General features: G+C 44.2%; 1 protein-coding gene across 1 annotated transcript in view; it reads right to left on the minus strand.

Moving 5' to 3' along the window:
* The window catches only part of LOC110497706 (early endosome antigen 1), a 46,431-nt gene that overhangs the window by 8,274 nt on the left and 16,445 nt on the right, over nucleotides 1–21,712 (minus strand). The window contains exons 8-23 of the mRNA XM_036956642.2: nucleotides 21,362–21,483; nucleotides 19,111–19,266; nucleotides 15,139–15,255; nucleotides 12,540–12,869; nucleotides 12,116–12,265; nucleotides 11,686–11,805; nucleotides 10,326–10,529; nucleotides 9,906–10,106; nucleotides 9,618–9,731; nucleotides 2,983–3,138; nucleotides 2,649–2,788; nucleotides 2,061–2,391; nucleotides 1,630–1,731; nucleotides 1,214–1,408; nucleotides 963–1,145; nucleotides 68–253 (exon numbers count right to left, since the gene is read on the minus strand). Coding sequence (XP_036812537.2) covers nucleotides 68–253; nucleotides 963–1,145; nucleotides 1,214–1,408; nucleotides 1,630–1,731; nucleotides 2,061–2,391; nucleotides 2,649–2,788; nucleotides 2,983–3,138; nucleotides 9,618–9,731; nucleotides 9,906–10,106; nucleotides 10,326–10,529; nucleotides 11,686–11,805; nucleotides 12,116–12,265; nucleotides 12,540–12,869; nucleotides 15,139–15,255; nucleotides 19,111–19,266; nucleotides 21,362–21,483 — 2,807 coding nt within the window. The remainder of the gene's footprint in view (nucleotides 1–67; nucleotides 254–962; nucleotides 1,146–1,213; nucleotides 1,409–1,629; nucleotides 1,732–2,060; nucleotides 2,392–2,648; nucleotides 2,789–2,982; nucleotides 3,139–9,617; nucleotides 9,732–9,905; nucleotides 10,107–10,325; nucleotides 10,530–11,685; nucleotides 11,806–12,115; nucleotides 12,266–12,539; nucleotides 12,870–15,138; nucleotides 15,256–19,110; nucleotides 19,267–21,361; nucleotides 21,484–21,712) is intronic.

A 21,712-nucleotide genomic window follows, 5' to 3' on the forward strand; every position in this document is an offset into this window, starting at 1 on the left:
ATCATAATGAACCCGATTATCTGGACAGGAAACTCAGATGCTGTTTGAACACGATCCTGGGTCTGACCTGATTTTTCTGCAGCTCTTTGAGGGCTGTCTCCTGCTGGCCCAGCCTCTGGTCCCGTTTGGCAAGCTCCTGGTTCAGGGAGGTCCGGGCAGCCTCCACTTCCTGGACCTGTCCCTCCAGACCAGTCAGCTGGGTCCGGTTAGCAGCCAACTCCTCCTGGGACAGGGTCAGCCTCTCCTCAGACGCCTGGACAGAGTACACACAGGCTTGGGTCACATACAGCACACAGTTCATACAAACACAGCCAACAGGCTCAGGTCACATACTTATGTGTGCATTCCATACTTGCAAACTAGATTAGCATTATGTAAAAAGTTTAAAAGGCTATGATTTGCATGATCCTACACCTATGGTGTCCTGGTAGTTGGTTAGGCAGACACTAGTGTCTGATGTTGATGATCTGATGTTGATGATCAATTTGGGGCGGCAGGGTAGCCTAGTGGTTAGAGAGTTGGACTAGTAACTGGAAGGTTGCAAGTTCAAACCCCCGAGCTGACAAGGTCGTTCTGCCCCTGAACAGGCAGTTAACTCACTGTTCCTAGGCCGTCATTGAAAATAAGAATTTGTTCTTAACTGACTTGCCTAGTTAAATAAAAGTAAAAAAAAATTATATATATATATATATATATATATATTTCCAAGCGGTCTGATTCTGGTATCTCCATTGTATGCCTGCATGTTCATCCACTCACCGCAAGGTCCTGTCTAAGAGATGACACCTCTGACTCCTTGTCTTCTCACATATATTCTTCACTCGCACAAAATGTCTCTCCTCATACAATTAATATTATTGTCTAACTGCCATTGACCCTGTCCTGCATCCATAGAAATATAATTGGATGAGGATGTCCATTCTAGTAATTCCATTTGTATGCCTGCGTGTTCATCCACTCACCGCAAGGTCCTGTCTGAGAGATGACACCTCTGACTCCTTGCCGTAGTAGTCAGACTGCATCTTGGCCAGACCCTCCTGACTCCGCTCTAGGGCCTTCTGCAGCTCAGTTGTTCTGGTCCTCTCAAAACTCAGCTCCTGGCCCAGGCCTGACACCTGCTCCTTCAGACGACCCTCCTCCTCAGCCTGGAATACACACATTTAGTCCAAAACATGGAATTAAAGCATGGAATTGTATGTGTGTGTCTTCTTACCTTCCTGGCATGTGCTCCTTGCAGCTCGCTCACTTGGCTCTCCAGTTTCTTATTTTCCTGGTTGAAGGACCCCTGGGCTGTCTTCAGCTGTGTCTGCAGCTGCTGCACCCCCTTCTCTTTCTCTTTCAGGGCCTCCTGGGTCTCGGTGTGCTGCTCTGTTAATACAGTCAGCTGCATCTTCAACCCTTTCTCTGCCTGCCAGTCAGACACAAAATGAAACCTTTTGTGAGAGCATGGACAATCAGGCCTTGTAAGGTATCTGTGTCGTGTTCATTAGGGCACACCATAGCAAAATATTTAGTGTGTTTCATTTTGGACTAATTCAAGTAGTCCCTCCTTGTTTCATTCAGTTGTTTTCTTCTTTCATTTTGTTCCTAATGAATAGGACCCTGTATTCATGTCTATGGGCTGCTTACCTCTCTGATATTCTCCAGCTGCCCTTTGACCTCTGCCATCTCCTTGGTGGTGGCCTTTGTGGCCTTCAGCAGCTCCTGTCTGGCCATCTCATGGGACTTCTCCTGAAACATTTTCACATATGTACTGTTGGATTTGACCTAGTCTAGACTAATATACTTTTGGTGATAATACTGACACCAACACCAATTCGAGAAAAACAGGGCCCCTATTCATAAAAGGATCTCAGAGTAAGAGTGCTGATCTTCGATCTGGTCCCCCCTGTCCATGCAATCTTATTCATTTTGATCTAAAAGGCTAAACTGATCCTAGATGAGCATTCCCACTCTGGGACCCTTAATGAATACGGGCCCAAGAAGCTACCGGAACCCTTTATGTTGCAGTCTGTACCTCCCACATCGAGGTCAACCACGCTACACCACACTAAACCCACCTTCTCCTCCAAGACTATCTTGCTGCTCTTCCTCTCCTTGTCCAATTGGCTCTGGCTCTCCTTCAGGGCCTTGGAGGCTTTAGCCAGACCGTCGTTGGCTGCTGCCAGCTCTTTCCACTGGGCCTCCTTCTCCTGCATGGCCTTCTGGAGGTCTCCAGCCAAACCCTGGGCTTTTCTGTCCAGCTCGGCCTGCCGCACCTGCCCCTCCTGGGCTAGCTTGTCCAGGCTGGCCTGGAGGGAGGTCTTCTCCTGCTCACAGCGCTCCAGCTGCTGCCGCGTGTCGCTCAGGGAGTCCGTCTTTCTCTTCAGCTCCTCCTGTAACACAGCAGCCCTGAGAGAAGCAGAGACCAGTCACAAAGAGTACTGGATGTGGATCAATGACCAACAAAAAGGAAATAAGCTTGGTTTATTGTCAGTAGCCAGAACCATACCTAATTTATATTCAGGTGAACAGCCTATAGACTGTTGCTGCAATGGTCATTTTCCTTGTTGATGAGAGATGGTATGTTGAACTTTGACCTTGTCATTGTGTCCGTCGGAATGGTAACCTGACTGCGACAGCATCAAAAAGCTCTACTTAGTTCTTACCCGGCCTTCTCAGTCTCTAATAGGCGACCCAGCTCCTTCAGTTTTCCCTTGACCTCTGACCCCTGCTTCTGGAGTTTCTGCACTTCCTGCTGAGTCTGCTCCCTGGCCGCCCTCAGCTCCACCCCCTCCGCCTCCGCTTTCTGTCACACAAAACGGACATTTCAGAGACATCACAGTGACTCCCAGTCTCTACTGCAAACCTGATACCAAGATGTGTGTATGAGCTAAAACCCAGTTCATATCGTAAGAAACAAAAATCTGTATGAAATGTGTAAAGGTAATACACACAGTGCCTCCCCCAGGAACTCCACATTTGCGCGTGCATGTAACTGACCTTGGCCCGTCCCCCCAGTTGCTCTATGCACTGTTCTGAGGTCAGTAGTTTGTCTTTGACCTCCTTCAAACTGGCCTCCAGCTGGCCACACTGCTCATGTCTCTCTTGCAGCCTCCGGCCCTGCTCCTCTACACATGCCTGGCTCTTATTCAGCTCCTATAAGGACAGGAGAGATGAGGCATTACTATAAATTCTCTAAAAGTGCATCCTTCCAACCTTACTTCCTTCCTTGACATAATCATTGACTAGATATGATTGGACATGTGACCACAAGGGCTCATCTCATGACTTTCCCCTGTACTGTCATGTCTAATCAGTGATTACTTCGAGGGAGGGATATTGTTATCCATGTCGGCACCAACGATGTTAGAATGAAACCAAGTGCAACATAGCTTCAGCGTGTAAATCAGCTAGAAAGATGTCGGCATCGAGTAATTGTCTCTGGTGCCCTCCCAGTTAGGGGGAGTGATGAGCTCTACAGCAGAGTCTCACAACTCAATCGCTGGTTGAAAACTGTTTTCTGCCCCTGCCAAAAGATAGAGGGCCAATTATCTACAAATTCTGGGACTCACCCACAAACAGGACCAAGCCTGGCCTGCTGAGGAGAGAGACAGACTCCATCCTAGCTGGAGGGGTGCTCTCATCTTATCTATGAACATAGACAGGGCTCTAACTCCCCTAGCTCCACAATGAGATAGGGTGCAGGCCAGGCAGCAGGCTGTTAGCCAGCCTGCCACTAGCACAGTCAGTGTAGTCAGCTCAGCTATCACCCTTGAGAGCATGTCTGTGCCTCAATCTAGGTTGGGCAAAACTAAACATGGCGGTGTTCACCTTAGCAATCTCACTGGAATAAAGACCTCCATTCCTGTCATTATTGAAAGAGATTGTGATATCTCACATCTCAAAATAGGGCTACTTAATGTTAGATCCCTCACTTCCAAGGCAGTTATAGTCAATGAACTAATCACTGATCATAATCTTGATGTGATTGGCCTGACTAGAAACAAAGCTGAAGCCTGATTAATTTGGTGTTAAACGAGGCCTCTCTTTCTGGTTGCAGTAGTGACCATATCCCCCGCGCATCCCGCAAAGGCGGAGGTATTGCTAACATTTACGATAGCAAATTTAAATTTACAAAAAAAAAAGACGTTTTCGTCTTTTGAGCTTCTAGTCATGAAATCTATGCATCCTACTCAATCACTTTCTATAGCTACTGTTTACAGGCCTCCTGGGCCATATACAGCGTTCCTCACGCAGTTCCCTGAATTCCTATCGGACCTTGTAGTCATGGCAGATGTTATTCCAATCTTTGGTGACTTTAATATTCACATGGAAAAGTCCACAGACCCACTCCAAAAGGCTTTCAGAGCCATCATCGACTCAGTGGGTTTTGTCCTACATGTCTAAGGACCTACTCACTGCCACAGTCATACTCTGGACCTAGTTTTGTCCCGTGGAATAAATGTTGTGGATCTCAATATTTTTCCTCATAATCCTGGACTATCGGACCACCATTTTATTACATTTGCAATCGCAACAAATAATCTGCTCAGACCCCAACCAAGGATCATCAAAAGCCGTGCTATAAATTCTAAGACTACCCAAAGATTCCTAGAAGCCCTTCCAGACTCCCTCCACGTACCCAAGGACATCAGAGTACAAAAATCAGTTAACCACCTGAGGAACTCAATTCAACCTTGCAAAATACCCTAGATGCAGTCACACTAGCTCCCTGGTATACAGAAAATACCCGAGCTCTGAAGCAAGCTTCCAGAGAATTGGAACGAAATGGCGCCACACCAAACTGGAAGTCTTCCGACTAGCTTGAAAAGACAGTATCGTGTAGTATCGAAGAGCCCTCACTGCTGCTTGATCATTCTATTTTTCCAACTTAATTGAGGAAAATAATAAGAATCCAAAATGTATTTTTGATATGGTCGCAAAGTTAACTAAAAAGCAGCATTCCCCAAGAGAGGATAGCTTTCACTTCAGCAGTGATAAATTCATGAACTTCTTTGATGAAAACATCATGATCATTAGAAAGCAAATTACGGACTCTTTAAATCTGCGTATTTCTCCAAAGCTCAGTTGTCCTGAGTCTGCACAACACTGCCAGGACCTAGGATCAAGGGAGACACTCAAGTGTTTTAGTACTATATCTCTTGACACATTGATGAAAATAATAATGGCCTCTAAACCTTCAAGCTGCATACTAGACCCTACTCCAACTAAACTACTGAAAAGAGCTGCTTCCTGTGCTTGGCCCTCCTATATTGAACATAATAAAAAGGCTCTCTATCCACCGGATGTGTACCAATAAAGCCTCTCTTGAAAAAGCCAAACCTTGACCCAGAAAATGTAAAAAAAAAAGAAAAAAAGATTGGCCTATATCGAATCCCTCATGCCTCTCAAAAATGTTAGAAAAAGCTGTTGCGCAGCAGCTCACTGCCTTCCCGAAGGCAAACAATGTACACCAAATTCTTCAGTCTGGTTTTAGACCCCATCATAGCACTGAGACTTCACTTGTGAAGGTGGTAACTTTTAACGGCGTCAAACTGAGGCTCAGCATCTGTCCTCATGCTCCTAGACAGTGCTGCTTTTGATACCATCAATCACCACATTCTTTTGGAGAGATTGGAAACCCAAATTGGTCTACACGGACAAGTTCTGGCCTGGTTTCGCTCTTATCTTTCGGAAAGATATCAGTTTGTCTCTGTAGATGGTTTGTCCTCTGACAAATTTCGGTGTTCCTCAAGGCTCCTTTTTAAGACCACTATTGTTTTCACTATATATTTTACCTTTTGGTGATGTCATTCGGAAACATAATGTTAACTTTCACTGCTATGCAGACGACACACAGCTATCCATTTCGATGAAACATTGTGAAGTCCCCAAATTGCCCTCCCTAGAAGCCTGTGTTTCAGACATAAGGAAGTGGATGGCAGCAAATGCTCTACTTTTAAACTCGGACAAAACAGAGATGCTAGTTAGTTCTAGGTCCCAAGAAACAAAGAGATATTCTGTTGAATCTGACAATTCATCTTGATGGTTGTACAGTTGACTCAAATAAAACTGTGAAGGACATCGGCGATACTCTGGACCCTGATCTCTCTTTTGACGAACATATCAAGACTGTTTCAAGGACAGCATCTTTTCATCTATGTAACTGTTACGTTCCCCAGTTTCTGTGTTGTTGGTTTGTATGTGTTGTTGTATGTGTATTTATTTCAGGAAATGGCTTCAGGAAATTCCCCCAAGCAGCTGATTGGTCGGCCCCATTGCTAATTGGAGCTGACCTCGCCCTCTCGTCAGAGAATACAGCTATCTGTCATTACAGACACCTTCTCCAGCTGTATAAAAGCCAGTGTTCCTTTGCTCAGGGAGAGAGCTTTGTGTATGTCCTGTGTTGGTTGTTGCTCAGAGAGAGCTTATTGGATGTCCTATGTTGGTTGTTGCTCAGAGAGAGCTTCTTGTATGTCCTGTGTTGGTTGTTGCTCAGAGAGAGCTTATTGGATGTCCTGTGTTGGTTGTTGCTCAGAGAGAACTTCTTGGATGTCCTGTGTTGGTTGTTGCTCAGAGAGAGCTTCTTGGATGTCCTGTGTTGGTTGTTGCTCAGAGAAAGCTTCTTGGATGTCCTGTGTTGGTTGTTGCTCAGAGAGAGCTTCTTGGATGTCCTGTGATGGTTGTTGCTCAGAGAGAGCTTCTTGGATGTCCTGTGTTGGTTGTTGCTCAGAGAGAGCTTCTTGGATGTCCTGTGTTGGTTGTTATTCAGAGAGAGCTTCTTGGATGTCCTGTGTTGGTTGTTGCTCAGATAGAGCTTCTTGGATGTCCTGTGTTGGTTGTTGCTCAGAGAGAGCTTCTTGGATGTCCTGTGTTGGTTGTTGCTCAGAGAGAGCTTCTTGGATGTCCTGTGTTGGTTGTTGCTCAGAGAGAGCTTCTTGGATGTCCTGTGTTGGTTGTTGCTCAGAGAGAGCTTCTTGGATGTCCTGTGTTGGTTGTTGCTCAGAGAGAGCTTCTTGGATGTCCTGTGTTGGTTGTTGCTCAGAGAGAGCTTCTTGGATGTCCTGTGTTGGTTGTTGCTCAGAGAGAGCTTCTTGGATGTCCTGTGTTGGTTGTTGCTCAGAGAGAGCTTCTTGGATGTCCTGTGTTGGTTGTTGCTCAGAGAGAGCTTCTTGGATGTCCTGTGTTGGTTGTTGCTCAGAGAGAGCTTCTTGGATGTCCTGTGTTGGTTGTTGCTCAGAGAGAGCTTCTTGGATGTCCTGTGTTGGTTGTTGCTCAGAGAGAGCTTCTTGGATGTCCTATGTTGGTTTGTTGCTCAGAGAGAGCTTCTTGGATGTCCTGTTGGTTGTTGCTCAGAGAGAGCTTCTTGGATGTCCTGTGTTGGTTGTTGCTCAGAGAGAGCTTCTTGGATGTCCTATGATGGTTTGTTGCTCAGAGAGAGCTTCTTGGATGTCCTGTTGGTTGTTGCTCAGAGAGAGCTTCTTGGATGTCCTGTGAGACAGGTTTTGTAAAGTATTTTGAGGCCGGTCCTGCAGACGTGTATGTCAAAAGGACTGTTTTTGATTATTGAAATTGTTTACTTACGGTTGTAATTATTCTGTTTTTGTTCCCGAGGGGGGGAGGGGAAGGCACCTTGGGAGTGCTTAGGCAACAGGCCTGCAGGCATACATATACCCGTAGTATGTACTCTGTCTATGCACACTAGGTAAGACCTGAGCGGACCATTCCCTGTATTTTGGTTAGTGTGCCAGGTGGTGCTAGTTAGGTCAGTTGTGGGTAGGTAGGTAAGGTAGGAGAGGGGGCTCTTTAACTTTCTTTGCTTTGGTTCCGTCCAGACCCTTTTCCACATATTACCGTGTGAAGGAATAAATTCCCTGTTAACGGTAATATTCTCTGTCTCAGTCATCCTTACCCACACCTATAGTCACATACCTCTTTCACTCCACGGGAGTTGAGTGTTGTGTTCCCTCCTCCAAGAGACGTGTGTAACAGTAACATTGTACATACCTACACGTACGCTATGGTCACAAGACGCAGGCCTCCTTACTGTCCCTAGAATTTCTAAGCAAACAGCTGGAGGCAGGGCTTTCTCCTATAGAGCTCAATTTTTATGGAATGGTCTGCCTATCCATGTGAGAGACGCAGACTCGGTCTCAACCTTTAAGTCTTTATTGAAGACTCATCTCTTCAGTAGATCCTATGATTGAGTGTAGTCTGGCCCAGGAGTGTGAAGGTGAACGGAACAGCACTGGAGCAACGAACCGCCCTTACTGTCTCTGCCTGTGTGAATTTAAGTTCTCTCTCTCTCAATTCAATTCAGGGGGCTTTATTGGCATGGGAAACATATATTAACATTGCCAAAGCAAGTGAATTAGATCGTTTTTATTGTTTATTTCACTTTTGTATATTAACAGTAAACACTACACTCAGAAGTTCAAAAGAATAAAGGCATTACAAATGTCATATTATGTATATATATATATATATATATATGTATATATATATATATATATATATATATATGTGTATATATATATATATATATATATATATATATATATATATATATATATATATACACACACAGTGTTGTAACGATGTACAAATGGTTAAAGTACAAAAGGGAAAATAAATAAGCATAAATATGGATTGCATTTACAATGGTGTTTGTTCTTCACTGGTTGCCCTTGTGGCAACAGGTCACAAATCTAGCTGCCGTGATGGCACACTGTGGTATTTCACCCAGTAGATATGGGAGTTTATCAAAATCGTAGGGTTTTCGAGTTCTTTGTGGATCTGTGTAATCTGAGGGAAATATGTCTCTCTAATATGGTCATACATTGGGCAGGAGGTTAGAAAGTGCAGCTCAGTTTCCACCTAATTTTGTGGAAATCTCTCTCTTAGCGCTAGGACCATGCCTCAGGACTACCTGGCCTGATGACTCCTTGCTGTCCCCAGTCCACCTGGTCGTGCTGCTGCTCCAGTTTCAACTGTTCTGCCTGCGGCTATGGAACCCTGACCTGTTCACCGGACGTGCTACCTGTCCCAGACCTGCTGTTTCCAACTCTCTAGAGACAGCAGGAGCGGTAGAGATACTCTGAATGATCGGCTATGAAAAGCTAACTGACATGTACTCCTGGGGTGCTTGCCTGTTGCACCCTCGACAACCACTGTGATCATTATTTGACCCTGCTGGTCATCTTTGAACATCTTGGCCATGTTCTGTTCTCCACCCAGCACAGCCAGAAGAGGACTGGCCACCCCTCAGCCTGGTTCCTCTCTAGATTTCTTCCTAGGTTTTGGCCTTTCTAGGGGGTTTTTCCTAGCCACTGTGCTTCTACACCTGCATTGATTGCTGTTTGGGGTTTTAGGCTGGGTTTCTGTACAGCACTTTGTGACATCAGCTGATGGGCTTTATAAATACATTTGATTGATGCACTTTTAAAGAATTGGAATGGGGCCTAGCACAGCTTGGGCATTTTGTCCCACAGATGCAGGGTAATTTGAGAAAAGAAGGCAATCAGTGATACATTATTATGTTAAGAGATGGGTCTCCATTAAATTAGTATTCTGGTAGATACTATATTCATCCAGCATGAGTATATTCTGCTGTTGTCATACAACCAATGGCTTACCTGCTGCTTGTCCTGCAGTGCATGCTGGGCTGTCTCCAGGTGGTTCTCCAGGTCTACTCTCTGGGCTGCCTTGGCTGCCTCGGCCGACAGCAGCATCTCCGTCTTAGACTTCAACTGGGGAAAAAACATAACGCAACAAAACAACAACTTATTTAGTGCTGGAATCTGGTTGAGCGGTTAACGCCCTGTCGCGCGCGGGGGGGTGCCCCTATTTGTTTATCCCACTCTCCAGTCAATAGTAAAAGGATAGGAATAATATTTATCCATCCGTCAGTCCATTCACCCTACCTGTGTGTCCAGTTGGGCCAACTTCTCCCTACTCTCTGTCAGCTGGGCATTCAGTTCCCCTAGAGAGGTCTCCACAGTCTGGGCTCGGTCCTGGGCCGCACGGAGGAGGCTCTTCTGCTCCTGCACCTGCTTGTGGAGGTTGTCCTGAGCCTGCTTGTGGCTCTCCGATTGGTTCTTCAGCTTGTCTGTCAAGTGTGTGACCTATAGCCCCCAAAATAGGAAGAGACAATGAGTTAAATCCCTCAGATCATGATTAGGCTATTGTATGTTTTTACTGTGCTATATTGTATCACACCAGTAGTGTTCTTTTTAATACAACACCTAAGCACACAAATTGAATAACACAATGTGTGTGCGTGCGTCAGAACGCTGCATTAATTATGTATATGCCTTTCTGTGTGTGCATGTGTGTGCTTTTACCTGCGTCTGTAGAGTGTGGTTCTTCTCCTGCAGCTGGTTGAGCACGGCCGTCTCTCCCTCCCCAGCCTGGATCTTGGCCACCAGGTCCTCCCTCTCAGCCTCCAGCTGGCTCACGCTGTCCTTTGTCTTCTGCAGCAGGGCCTCCAGGTTCTGGATCTTCTGGTCCTTGTCCCCGATCTGACGCAGCACCTGCTCCAGGTCATTCTTATAGGACATGGACGAGGAGGCAGAGGGAGACGAGTCAAACAAACATGTTGTCTTGAAGCATTGTTTCCCCGAGATCAGATTCATTAGCGTCATGCTTGCACCATTAATACAGCGAAAACTGCTGGTTTCTTACCCAAACAGTTCAAAAGATATTGACCCATTTACAGATGCAATGTTTTTTTCTTCACGTCACGGATTGGGGGGAGGAATTCATAAACCATGTCGCGGGCTGTTCTAAAACTACTCACGGGCGGATTTGTTTTGCATTTTGTTAAGTAATGTTTGTTACCTCATGAGCTAGCTAACTAACAACCAGTATATCAAAACATTTCGGGGGCACAGAAAGAAAAATAGGATAGCTTCTTCAGAAGATCAATAATCATAGCAATGTCTTGCATGTCATCATCCCAAACTTGACGATCTTAAAGAGACAGTGTTCAATTTTGAATGCAATGCCTCAATAGAAAAATAGATCTTTTCCACAATGCAGAAACTTAATATTCCACAATTTACTATTTCAATGACATGTATTTCTATCAACATTTTATCTTTTTAGAATAAATAAATTGACAGGGTTCCACATTCATTTCTAGGACACAACGTGCTTCTGAAGTAGAACTCAGATCTGGCCTCCTGAGTGGCGCAGCGGTCTAAGACACTGCATCTCAGTGCAAGAGGTGTCAATACAGTTCCTGGTTGGAATCCAGGCTGTATCACATCCGGCCGTGATTGGGAGTCCCATAGGGCGGCACACAATTGGCCCAGCGTCGTCCGGGACTTGCCTAGTTAAATAAAGGTTAATAAAAATACAAATAGAAATGTCTCTGGTGTTCCTAACTGTTTTATTTATTGGGAGCACCAGTGCTACCAATGGCATTTTAAATTTAGAGCCCTGGTCCTGGGTTGTGTTCATAAGGCATCCGACAGAAAACAAATAGACTGAAACAGGATGGGACGACATGTACCTGTCCAATACAAAAATTAGTTTTCTGTTTCGATAAGCTGTGCCATATTCAATACAACCCTGTAATAATGTGTGTTGTGTGTTCTGGTGCTGAACATCCCTTCACATAGGTTCTACTGTACACACAGTGGAAGCGGTGAGTTGTACTGACACAAAACACAAGTGCTACGTTGACATGTCTGGCAGTACCTGTGCCTCTCTGAGCTTGGTGTTGGTGTTCTGCTGCAGGCCCTGAAGCTCCTGGTGTTGCTGCTTAGCTTTCTCCAGCTGGTGCTGCACGTCCAACATCTTACTGCTGTTCTCTTTCAACTACAGCAGGACACACATAGAGGTCAGTCCCAATACAGTACCTCAGTTTATGGCCTTATTCTGAAACCCCCCACTTCTACTAGACAGGCCAATCTATAAAGGAGCTTGTGCAACAATCCCAAGTCCTCATATATCCATATACATCCTATAACAATATCGGTCTCTGTTCAACTCTACTGCTCCCATTAAAATGAAGGGCCAATATGACCGATGCTCCACCTATCACAGGACATTGATTTGAATGTCGGTTCTAGTAAATCTATGTTTATGTGGATACCCATCCTATATGAAACTCATGCGGTGTACCTACCTGTTCCTCTGAGCGGGACAGTTTGATCTGCAGGTCGGCAGTTTGCTGCTCACGGTCCTTCAGTTTCTCCCCAGAGAGCTGCCTCTGCTCCTTCAGACGGCCCTGCACCTCCCCCAGCTGACGCTCCGCCTCCAGGAGCTTAGCATGCAGCTACAACACAGGAGGAGGAGGAAGAGGAGTAGGTGGATGAGGTAGGCTGACAATTGACCAAAGACTTGTGTGTCTGAGTGTGTTAGATGATCATGTGTGTCTCACCGGTATGTGTGTGACCTGTGTGTGCGGATGTGTGTGTGTGTGTGTGGTTGACCTGTGTGTGTGTGTGTGGTTGACCTGTGTGTGTGCATGTGTTTGACCTGAATACGTGGGTGTGTGTTTGTGCGTGTCCGTCTGTGTCTGACGTGTGCTTGCCCGCGTCACTACTAACCTGGTTGATCTCACTCTGCTGCACCAGGCCCTGGCTCTCCCTCTCCTCCCTCTGCTGCTGCAGCTGCTTCCTCTCTGCCTTCACCTCCCCATGCTTGGCCTCCAGCTCAGCCACCTCCCTCCGGAGCCTGCCAGCCTCCTCCCCCAGCTCTGCTTGGGCTCTCTGCAGGCTGGCTTCAGCCCCTGCCACCCGGGCCTGGAGCTCTTGCACCTCCATCTCCGTCTGGTGCAGACTGTCCTGGGCTGTCTTCTTGGAGGCCTGCTCAGCCCCCAGGCAGTCCTCCAGCTCCTGGAACTCCTTCTCCCTGCGCCCAAGCGTTTCTGAAAGCATCTGGGGGAGGGAACCAGAGGGGGAAAAGTGATTAGTGATTATGGTCCTGTGTAACTCACTTGGTAAGAGTGTGGTACTAGCAACGCCAAGATTACAGGTTCAATTCCGGGCAGGTATCATAACAAATGCAAGTTGCTTTGGACAAAATAGTCTGCTAAATTGCCTACAGGTTGTGGACAACTTGAGTTTCAGAACGTTTTGAAAGACAGAAATAGATATGCCGAACAGATTAGCATAAGGGGCGATCTGCTAGAGGGCGTATGAACCTTCCCTCTTCAGATTTCGAGGTCATGTGTAATGGAAAGTATTATACACACCCTTAGAATAGTTGCCATCGGGAGATGTTTACCAAAGTGAGGATATGAGGATTCATTTAATAAGAGTCTAATTAACAGCTCAGTACCCATTAGGCAAAACAAAATATACAGATGCCTTCTCACGTGTCATAGTGACGTTGGTCGTTCAACCTCTGAAAAGAATAGTGCATCCTTACAGACATGCATGCAAGGCAGAGCAAGGGGGAATTAGATTTCTGAGCACATGTTTTTACAACAGATTCTTGAATACCGGGGTGTGTGTGTAGTAAACTTGGCACAAGGGCGATGAAAGAATACAATGGTGTTAATGACAGTGCTGCTGAGTGGGGGGGTGTGACAGGAACATAAAACCCCCACACACAGATAATTTTTAAAACTGTATTTTTTTGTGAAGAATCAACAACAAGTGGGACACAATCATGAAGTGGAACGACATTTATTGGATATTTCAAACTTTTTTAACAAAAACTGGGCGTGCAAAATTATTCAGCCCCTTTACTTTCAGTGCAGCAAACTCTCTCCAGAAGTTCAGTGAGGATCTCTGAATGATCCAATGTTGACCTAAATGACTAATGATGATAAATACAATCCACCTGTGTGTAATCAAGTCTCCGTATAAATGCACCTGCACTGTGATAGTCTCAGAGGTCCGTTAAAAGCGCAGAGAGCATCATGAAGAACAAGGAACACACCAGGCAGGTCCGAGATACTGTTGTGAAGAAGTTTAAAGCCGGATTTGGATACAAAAAGATTTCCCAAGCTTTAAACATCCCAAGGAGCACTGTGCAAGCGATAATATTGAAATGGAAGGAGTATCAGACCACTGCAAATCTACCAAGACCTGGCCGTCCCTCTAAACTTTCAGCTCATACAAGGAGAAGACTGATCAGAGATGCAGCCAAGAGGCCCATGATCACTCTGGATGAACTGCAGAGATCTACAGCTGAGGTGGGAGACTCTGTCCATAGGACAACAATCAGTCGTATATTGCACAAATCTGGCCTTTATGGAAGACTGGCAAGAAGAAAGCCATTTCTTAAAGATATCCATAAAAAGTGTTGTTTAAAGTTTGCCACAAGCCACCTGGGAGACACACCAAACATGTGGAAGAAGGTGCTCTGGTCAGATGAAACCAAAATTGAACTTTTTGGCAACAATGCAAAACGTTGTTTGGCGTAAAAGCAACACAGCTCATCACCCTGAACACACCATGCCCACTGTCAAACATGGTGGTGGCAGCATCATGGTTTGGGCCTGCTTTTCTTCAGCAGGGACAGGGAAGATGGTTAAAATTGATGGGAAGATGGATGGAACCAAATACAGGACCATTCTGGAAGAAAACCTGATGGAGTCTGCAAAAGACCTGAGACTGGGACGGAGATTTGTCTTCCAACAAGACAATGATCCAAAACATAAAGCAAAATCTACAATGGAATGGTTCAAAAATAAACATATCCAGGTGTTAGAATGGCCAAGTCAAAGTCCAGACCTGAATCCAATCGAGAATCTGTGGAAAGAACTAAAAACTGCTGTTCACAAATGCTCTCCATCCAACCTCACTGAGCTCGAGCTGTTTTGCAAGGAGGAATGGGAAAAAATGTCAGTCTCTCGATGTGCAAAACTGATAGAGACATACCCCAAGCGACTTACAGCTGTAATCGCAGCAAAAGGTGGCGCTACAAAGTATTAACTTAAGGGGGCTGAATAATTTTGCACGCCCAATTTTTCAGTTTTTGATTTGTTAAAAAAGTTTGAAATATCCAATAAATGTCGTTCCACTTCATGATTGTGTCCCACTTGTTGTTGATTCTTCACAAAAAAATACAGTTTTATATCTTTATGTTTGAAGCCTGAAATGTGGCAAAAGGTCGCAAAGTTCAAGGGGGCCGAATACTTTCGCAAGGCACTGTACTCGTTGTTGGTGTGTGTGTGTGTGTGAGAGAGAGAGAGACCTGGCTCTGTTGCTGCAGGTTGTTCAGAGAGCTCTGTAGTTGGTGGATCTGCTGGGTGTACACTGCTGCCTCCTGAGGTCCCTTCTCTAGCTCTGCCTTCAGCTGAGAGATGGTCATCTGGAACACACAAAATCAATGTGAGACACTTTCCTTTGTGTACATTAAAAAACATTCACATGCCATGTGCTAGATTCTGGTCGAGTGGTCAGGAGGACTTCACATGGCGTTCCCCAAAGCATTCACTTGGCAAGCCAGCAAGCCTACAGAGCATCCATACAGTACGAAGAGAGAGTCGAGCAAAGGCATAACAACTAATAGGCAGTCAAGTACACAAACATACAGGCAGCAGAAACACCTAAAATAAATCATCCCCATTTCTGATAACTAAATAGTCACTGAAACATTCATGCATAAAATAGAGGGGAGATTGGGGTGCCTGAGTAAAACAGCAATGCTTTACCTCCAGTTTACAGATCTTCAAGAAAGGGAAAGGGAGAATTGGGTGAGGAGGAGTGGAAGCAAAGGTTGGGAAGGGAAAGAGACAAAGCAAAGAGGTAAGCACTAGTAGACAAACAACACGAGCCTAGAAAAACACAGAGACCGACAGAGCAGTGACAAACGGTTTGCTCACCAGGTTTGATCTGAGCAAGGCATTCAGAGATTAGGTGATTTGTTTCAATCATCTCAACATTCAACCAACTGGCTATCATTGAAGGGATCTACTACAGCCGGAGTGGATGGTAGTGTAGTCTATCGCAGGTAAAACAGGTTATGGACACGGGGTGGTGCAGTCTAGCCCAGGTAGGAAAGGGGGTGGATGGGTAATGTAGTCTACTAGCCCATGTAGGACTACAGGATGAGCAGGGCAAGATCTCCATGAACCTAGGAGCTTTGTTCACGATTCATTATTCAGTTATAAGGGCCAGGTGATTCCATGACAGTAGTGACCTTTAAGAAAATGCATTCATATGTAAAGTACTTCAGATTTTTAAAAACTGAAGTGATGAAAGTTGTAATCTATCAGGAGAGCCAATTAAAAGTAGTCAGTCAGTCAGTCAGTCAGTCAGTCAGTCTGTGTGTAAAGCAAATTTAGCATATTTTTGCCAAATTCGACTGCAGTTGTTGTAAACAGAAAACACAGAATAAGAGGCGGATGCATCACCCAGGAGAACCAGTGGGATTCTAAACTATTGTCCCAAGCAGTCAACTCACCACAACAGAAGCTCACATTTATTTTTACAGCTGAAGGCTATTTCATCATTAAAACACCAGAACAAGAGATTAGTACTTTTTTTAGGTCGATTTCAGTTAGATAGTTAACAAATAATCAGTTTTCAATTACTAAAAAAACAATGCAATTAATGTTTGTGGGTTGAATGCTGTAACACAGAATAAAACAATTAATAAAAGTCCCATGATGGCAGTGACTGCCGATTACTGCTCATCACTTAAACATAATTTATTCACATTAATTTAATAAAATATTTCAGCTGTTGCATATATTACATTTGGTTTATTTGATGATTTTATTATTTCATTCCAAGTCATCCTCTCATCTCTATAGAGCTGCTTCCTATGCTGTCTGACAAAAATCCCTATTTTGGTAGTTCTTCAAAGTAAATAAGACATACTTTTATGACTGCTGAATACCAACTATCAATCACTTAGATCATGTAAATTCAGGTAGATACCTCGAAGCAACTGCTCGCTATCCCTCTCGATCGCACATTCTTCTGTCTCTTCTCTCCATGACTGCCCCACACAGATCAGACAAGTAGGTGCGCAATGGATTATGGTCATTGTAGTTAATTGCCAAGTTTTCTGCACTAAACTATGTAGAATATTGGCCTGTTGGAAACTACAACTCCCTACTACATTGCAGTTAACTGCAGTTAAATTGTTGTGCAATTGTGCAGTTAAATATGTCAACCAAAGGTCTGTATTGCAGTCCAGAGAGGAGACGGATGGGGAATGGCAGAAAGAGGGAAAGAGATGGAGGGGGGAGCCATAGTCATAGAAAAACTCCCTCCTAATCTTCTCCTTCCAAAGCCTTATGGGTACAGTAATGCAGGAAATATCGCTGAATTATGCAGACAGACACCACAGGATTGGGAAAGGGAGTTCAAGCATCCCTTTATTAAAAACATTGAATATGAAGGTTATTTTAGTCAATCGAGAGCTTGTTAAAAGGACCATCTTAAGTATTTAGTATTTAATAAGATCCCTATTAGCTTCTGCTAAATGTACAATATGAACACTACTGAAAAAATACAATATAACAATGCATGGGCGTGGGTGTGCTTCGAGTGTCTTGTTTTTGGTTTTACTATCCTTGTGGGGACCAGAAGTCCTCACAATGATAGTCAAACAAGGCCAATTCAGACAGGTGGGGACTTTTTGCAGGTCCCCAAAAGGAAAAGGGCTATTTTAGGCTTAGGTTTACAATTAGGGAGGAGAAATATGGTTAGGGTTTAGTTAGGATTAGGTTAAAAGGGAACATTGGATTTTGAATGGGAAGCAATTGTTTGGTCCCCACAAGGATAGTAAAACACATGTGTCTCTCTTCACAGTACATGTTGTGCCGTGTGGTGTTCTATATTTTTTCAGCAGATTTTACAGAGAGCTTGAGTTACCTGATGTGGAAGAGTTCCATGTGGTCAAGGCTCTATGTGTTACTGTTCATTTCCCAGCCTCTGTTCTGGACTTAGGGACTGTGAAGAGGCCCCTGGTGGCATGTCTTGTGGGTTATGTATGGGTGTCTGAGCTGTGTGTTAGCGGTTTGAACACACAGATCGGTGCTTTCAACACATCAATACTTCTCACAAAAGACAGAGATGCATTCAATCTCTCTTCTACTTTAAGCGAAGAGAGATTGACATGCATGTACTTGATATAAGCCATCCGTGTACATTTTAGTCTCCTCAAGTTGCTCAATTGATACATTACAACATTTAGATAAGGTTTAGGGCTTTTGATATATTAAGGACTAGCTTATTAGTAGCCACCCACTCAAACTGACTACAGCTCTTTGTTAAGGGTAGCAGTGATTTCACTTAATGTGGTAACTGATGTGTATAATGCTGAGTCAGGCTTTAAGGCTAGTGGTAGGTCATTAGTAAAAATAGAACACAGTGAAGGACCAAGACATCTGCCTTTAAGTACACCACAAATGATAGGTTTCAATTAAAGAAAACCCTCTGTTCTGTTAGATGGGTAGCTCTCAATCCATGATTTGGCAGACGACATGCTTTTTTCAGCAGCTGATTATGGTTGATAATGCAAAAAGCTGCACTGAAGTCTAACAAAACAACTCCCAAAATCGTAGAAGTATGCTGGAAGTCTGTTGTTAATTTGTTTACTGTGAAATAGCACTGTATCTGTTCAAACACAATTTCTAGCAAGCTGATTGGTCAGCTGTTTGAACCAGTAAATTATGCTTTGCTATTCTTGAGTAGCTGAATGACTTTTGCTTCCCTCCAGGCCTGAGGACGCATACTTTCCTGTAGGCTCAGATCGAAGAGAATAGGAGTGGCAATACAGTTGGTGCTAGGAGAGGGAAAGCCAGTGGAATTTCTAATCAGTGTTTACGACCAGGCAAAGGTTGTAGAATGAGAGTAAAGGCCATCTGTTTTATTTAGAAATGGTTAAAAATCACAACTTCATATCCACTTGGACACCCCTTCTATGATGTATAGAATGTGATAAACAATTGTGAAAGGGCATATAAAACATTTCCTTTTTAATTCACAGAGGTTCCTGACTGTATGACAGTGTGTATGTGTGTGTTTAAACATTATTAGAAGCATGTTTACCAGTCTCCCTTGTGCAAGAAGAGGAGCTAGTCACCAGTTGACTAGCTGCCCTAAACCTTTGGGCCTGCCTTGCACTGAGGGATAGTGAAGATACTAGCAGTACATACTGGACCAGTAACATAAAACTAAACCAAGATGGGCCATTCCCCTGCAGCCTTACCTCTGAGGTGGTGTGGTCAGCCTGCAGCTGCTCGTATTGGCTCTTGAGGCATGCAGACTCCTCCTCCCTCTCGCGTGTCATGTTGTCCATCAATGTCTGCACCTGGATCAGCTCCTTCTGCAGTACCTCCATGTCGTCAACTCCCGGCCGCTGCAGCTAGGGGGCAGCAGAGAGATCAGAGGTTAGGGCAGAAGGGCAGACATTTGGGGCATCAAAGAGGGGTTAGGAGTGAAAATAGAAAAAGGAAAGTGGGGAATTTAAGTGTTAATGGCAGTATAGAGTTCATAACGTCATTAGCGCCCTTTTCTTAAATAAGAATTTCTTCTTAACTGACTGGCCTTGTTAAATAAAGGTTACATTCTGCCCACTCCTCTGACATAGAAATGAATGACATAAATTAAAACGATATGACTTATCTAGGTAGAGATGGTAACCACAGCAATCCCGGTCCTGAATAGTTCCTTCCTCAAGACTAGTTCCACTTCCTTCATCATAAAATACATGGTTATATACTTTACTTTGTTAAGACAACTCTAGTCCTCTCTCAAAACATAATAATTATCCATGTATCCATGAAAGTGAAGAAATGACCCCATTAGGGGTGAACATCTATGAAGGCTCCAGGATATCCGAACAGACAACAACAAATTGGCTTAATTTCAGTTCGTTAGCTTTATCCGTGACTGTTCTCTTTGTTGACAAATGGTTCTCGGAAACTCCCAACATCCAATATGTTAACTAACAGGAGGGTGAACATGGAAAAGTAAAAACTGTTAAACGAAATTGTGATCAGAAAAAAAAAGAAAGAAGTTTTAATTACGGTGCAGTGATCACAAAACCTTTTCCATGTTATAGCCTAACTAAACAATAGGCTTTAAAGGCCTGGGGAAAGTTGTGTAATTTAAATGTAAACAGCATATCGGGTCAATTTGTAAGAGCAACAACTAAGAGTGTTGAAGCATGAGGCTCTGTTGCCCTGGCTACCATGCTGTGAACAGCGTGAAGCGAGCCCATGCAAACACGCAGATACAGAGTGTGACTGTGTGAGAGCAAAGTGTTGCATCTCGCTCATTTCAATTTCCTAGCCTATTCATTGAAGTTGCGAGACATTGCACGCCAAGAAATTGCGAGAAATAGCATTCCATTGCGAGATACCACTTTTGATTGCCGATAGAAAGGCCTAGTGCAAGGTTGACTCCGTCTGCCTGGTGGCCGACCTGCCTATACTGTGCCCCTCCCCTCTTTCTCCGTCCCTTGCTAGCTTGCTATGAAAGATGCAAGCGTTTGTGTTCTCGGATGTACGGCAACTAATCAGTATCCTCCATTCCAAAGATACTGAATCTTAGGAGCCGATTCCTAGCGGAATCTAATCTTGACACTCAGAAATGGGAGTTGACCTGCAAGAAGTCGAGGAATCTATTCGTTGGTAGTCGACTCTCGACTGCTACGTCATTGTCGTTAACAGTTGGAAAAACGGCAGAGAAAGACAAGTATCAGCAGCGAAGTCCTGTACGGCAATACTTTGAGAAATGAGAAGGAAATGAATGCTTTGCAGGGTGGAATTGAGTTACAGTAATGGTAGTACAGGTGAAATGCTAAACTGTCTGAAAAGGGACGCCCTGTGAGACCTAAACCGTCTGAAAAGGGACGCCCTGTGAGACCTAAACCGTCTGAAAAGGGACGCCCTGTGAGACCTAAACCGTCTGAAAAGGGACGCCCTGTGAGACCTAAACCGTCTGAAAAGGAACGCCCTGTGAGACCTAAACCGTCTGAAAAGGAACGCCCTGTGAGACCTAAACCGTCTGAAAAGGAACGCCCTGTGAGACCTAAACCGTTGCTGGTAGCAGTGCAGCTGCATTGTGAATTCACATGGAATTGTATGAATTTTTCTTTATTGCTTTAATGGAAAACCGATATATTTCATTTCAAACATTAAAGAAAAAAATGTTATTTTGTCACATCCCTATTTACCAACAGGTAATGAGTAAGAGGTGAAAATAAACCCAGGAAAAAAAAAAGTTATCTGGGAGTAAAATATAGGCTACATGCAAATTATTATCAGTGCTCATCAATGAATGTATACTTATTCTCAAATATTGTACAACAGTGTGTTAATATTTTAGTGCACTGTGACATGTCCATAACTGTACAGTATGTATAGAAAGTGTCCTACATGTATGTGTGCACGCGTATATGCATGACTGTGTGTGTGTGTATGCTTGTCTGCATGTATACAGTCTCTGTTAGTTACCAGTTCTGTGTGTAGCCGGTCCTTGTCCTGCCTCTCTCTCTGCAGCTCCTGGATCAGGTTGGCCAGCCTCTGGTCTGCAGCCTCCCTCAGGCTCTTTTCCTCATCATAACGAGACTTGATGTCTGTCAGGGTCACCAACATACCCATGTTAAATTGAATATCTCTTCACAGAACAAAGTATAACATTACCATTTATCTTCCATCCTAACCCTAACCTCTGAGCTAGTCACTGTACTATACCTGCCTATGGAACATTACACAGTGTATAGTGACATTAAAATGGTTGTTCAATCAAAGCAGCTTTAAATGAACTACAGTAAGCTCCAAAAGTACTGGGACAGTGACATGTTT

The sequence above is a fragment of the Oncorhynchus mykiss genome, chromosome 2 (assembly GCF_057628025.1).
Source record: "Oncorhynchus mykiss isolate SJ-2025 chromosome 2, ASM5762802v1, whole genome shotgun sequence".
Lineage (NCBI taxonomy): Eukaryota > Metazoa > Chordata > Actinopteri > Salmoniformes > Salmonidae > Oncorhynchus > Oncorhynchus mykiss.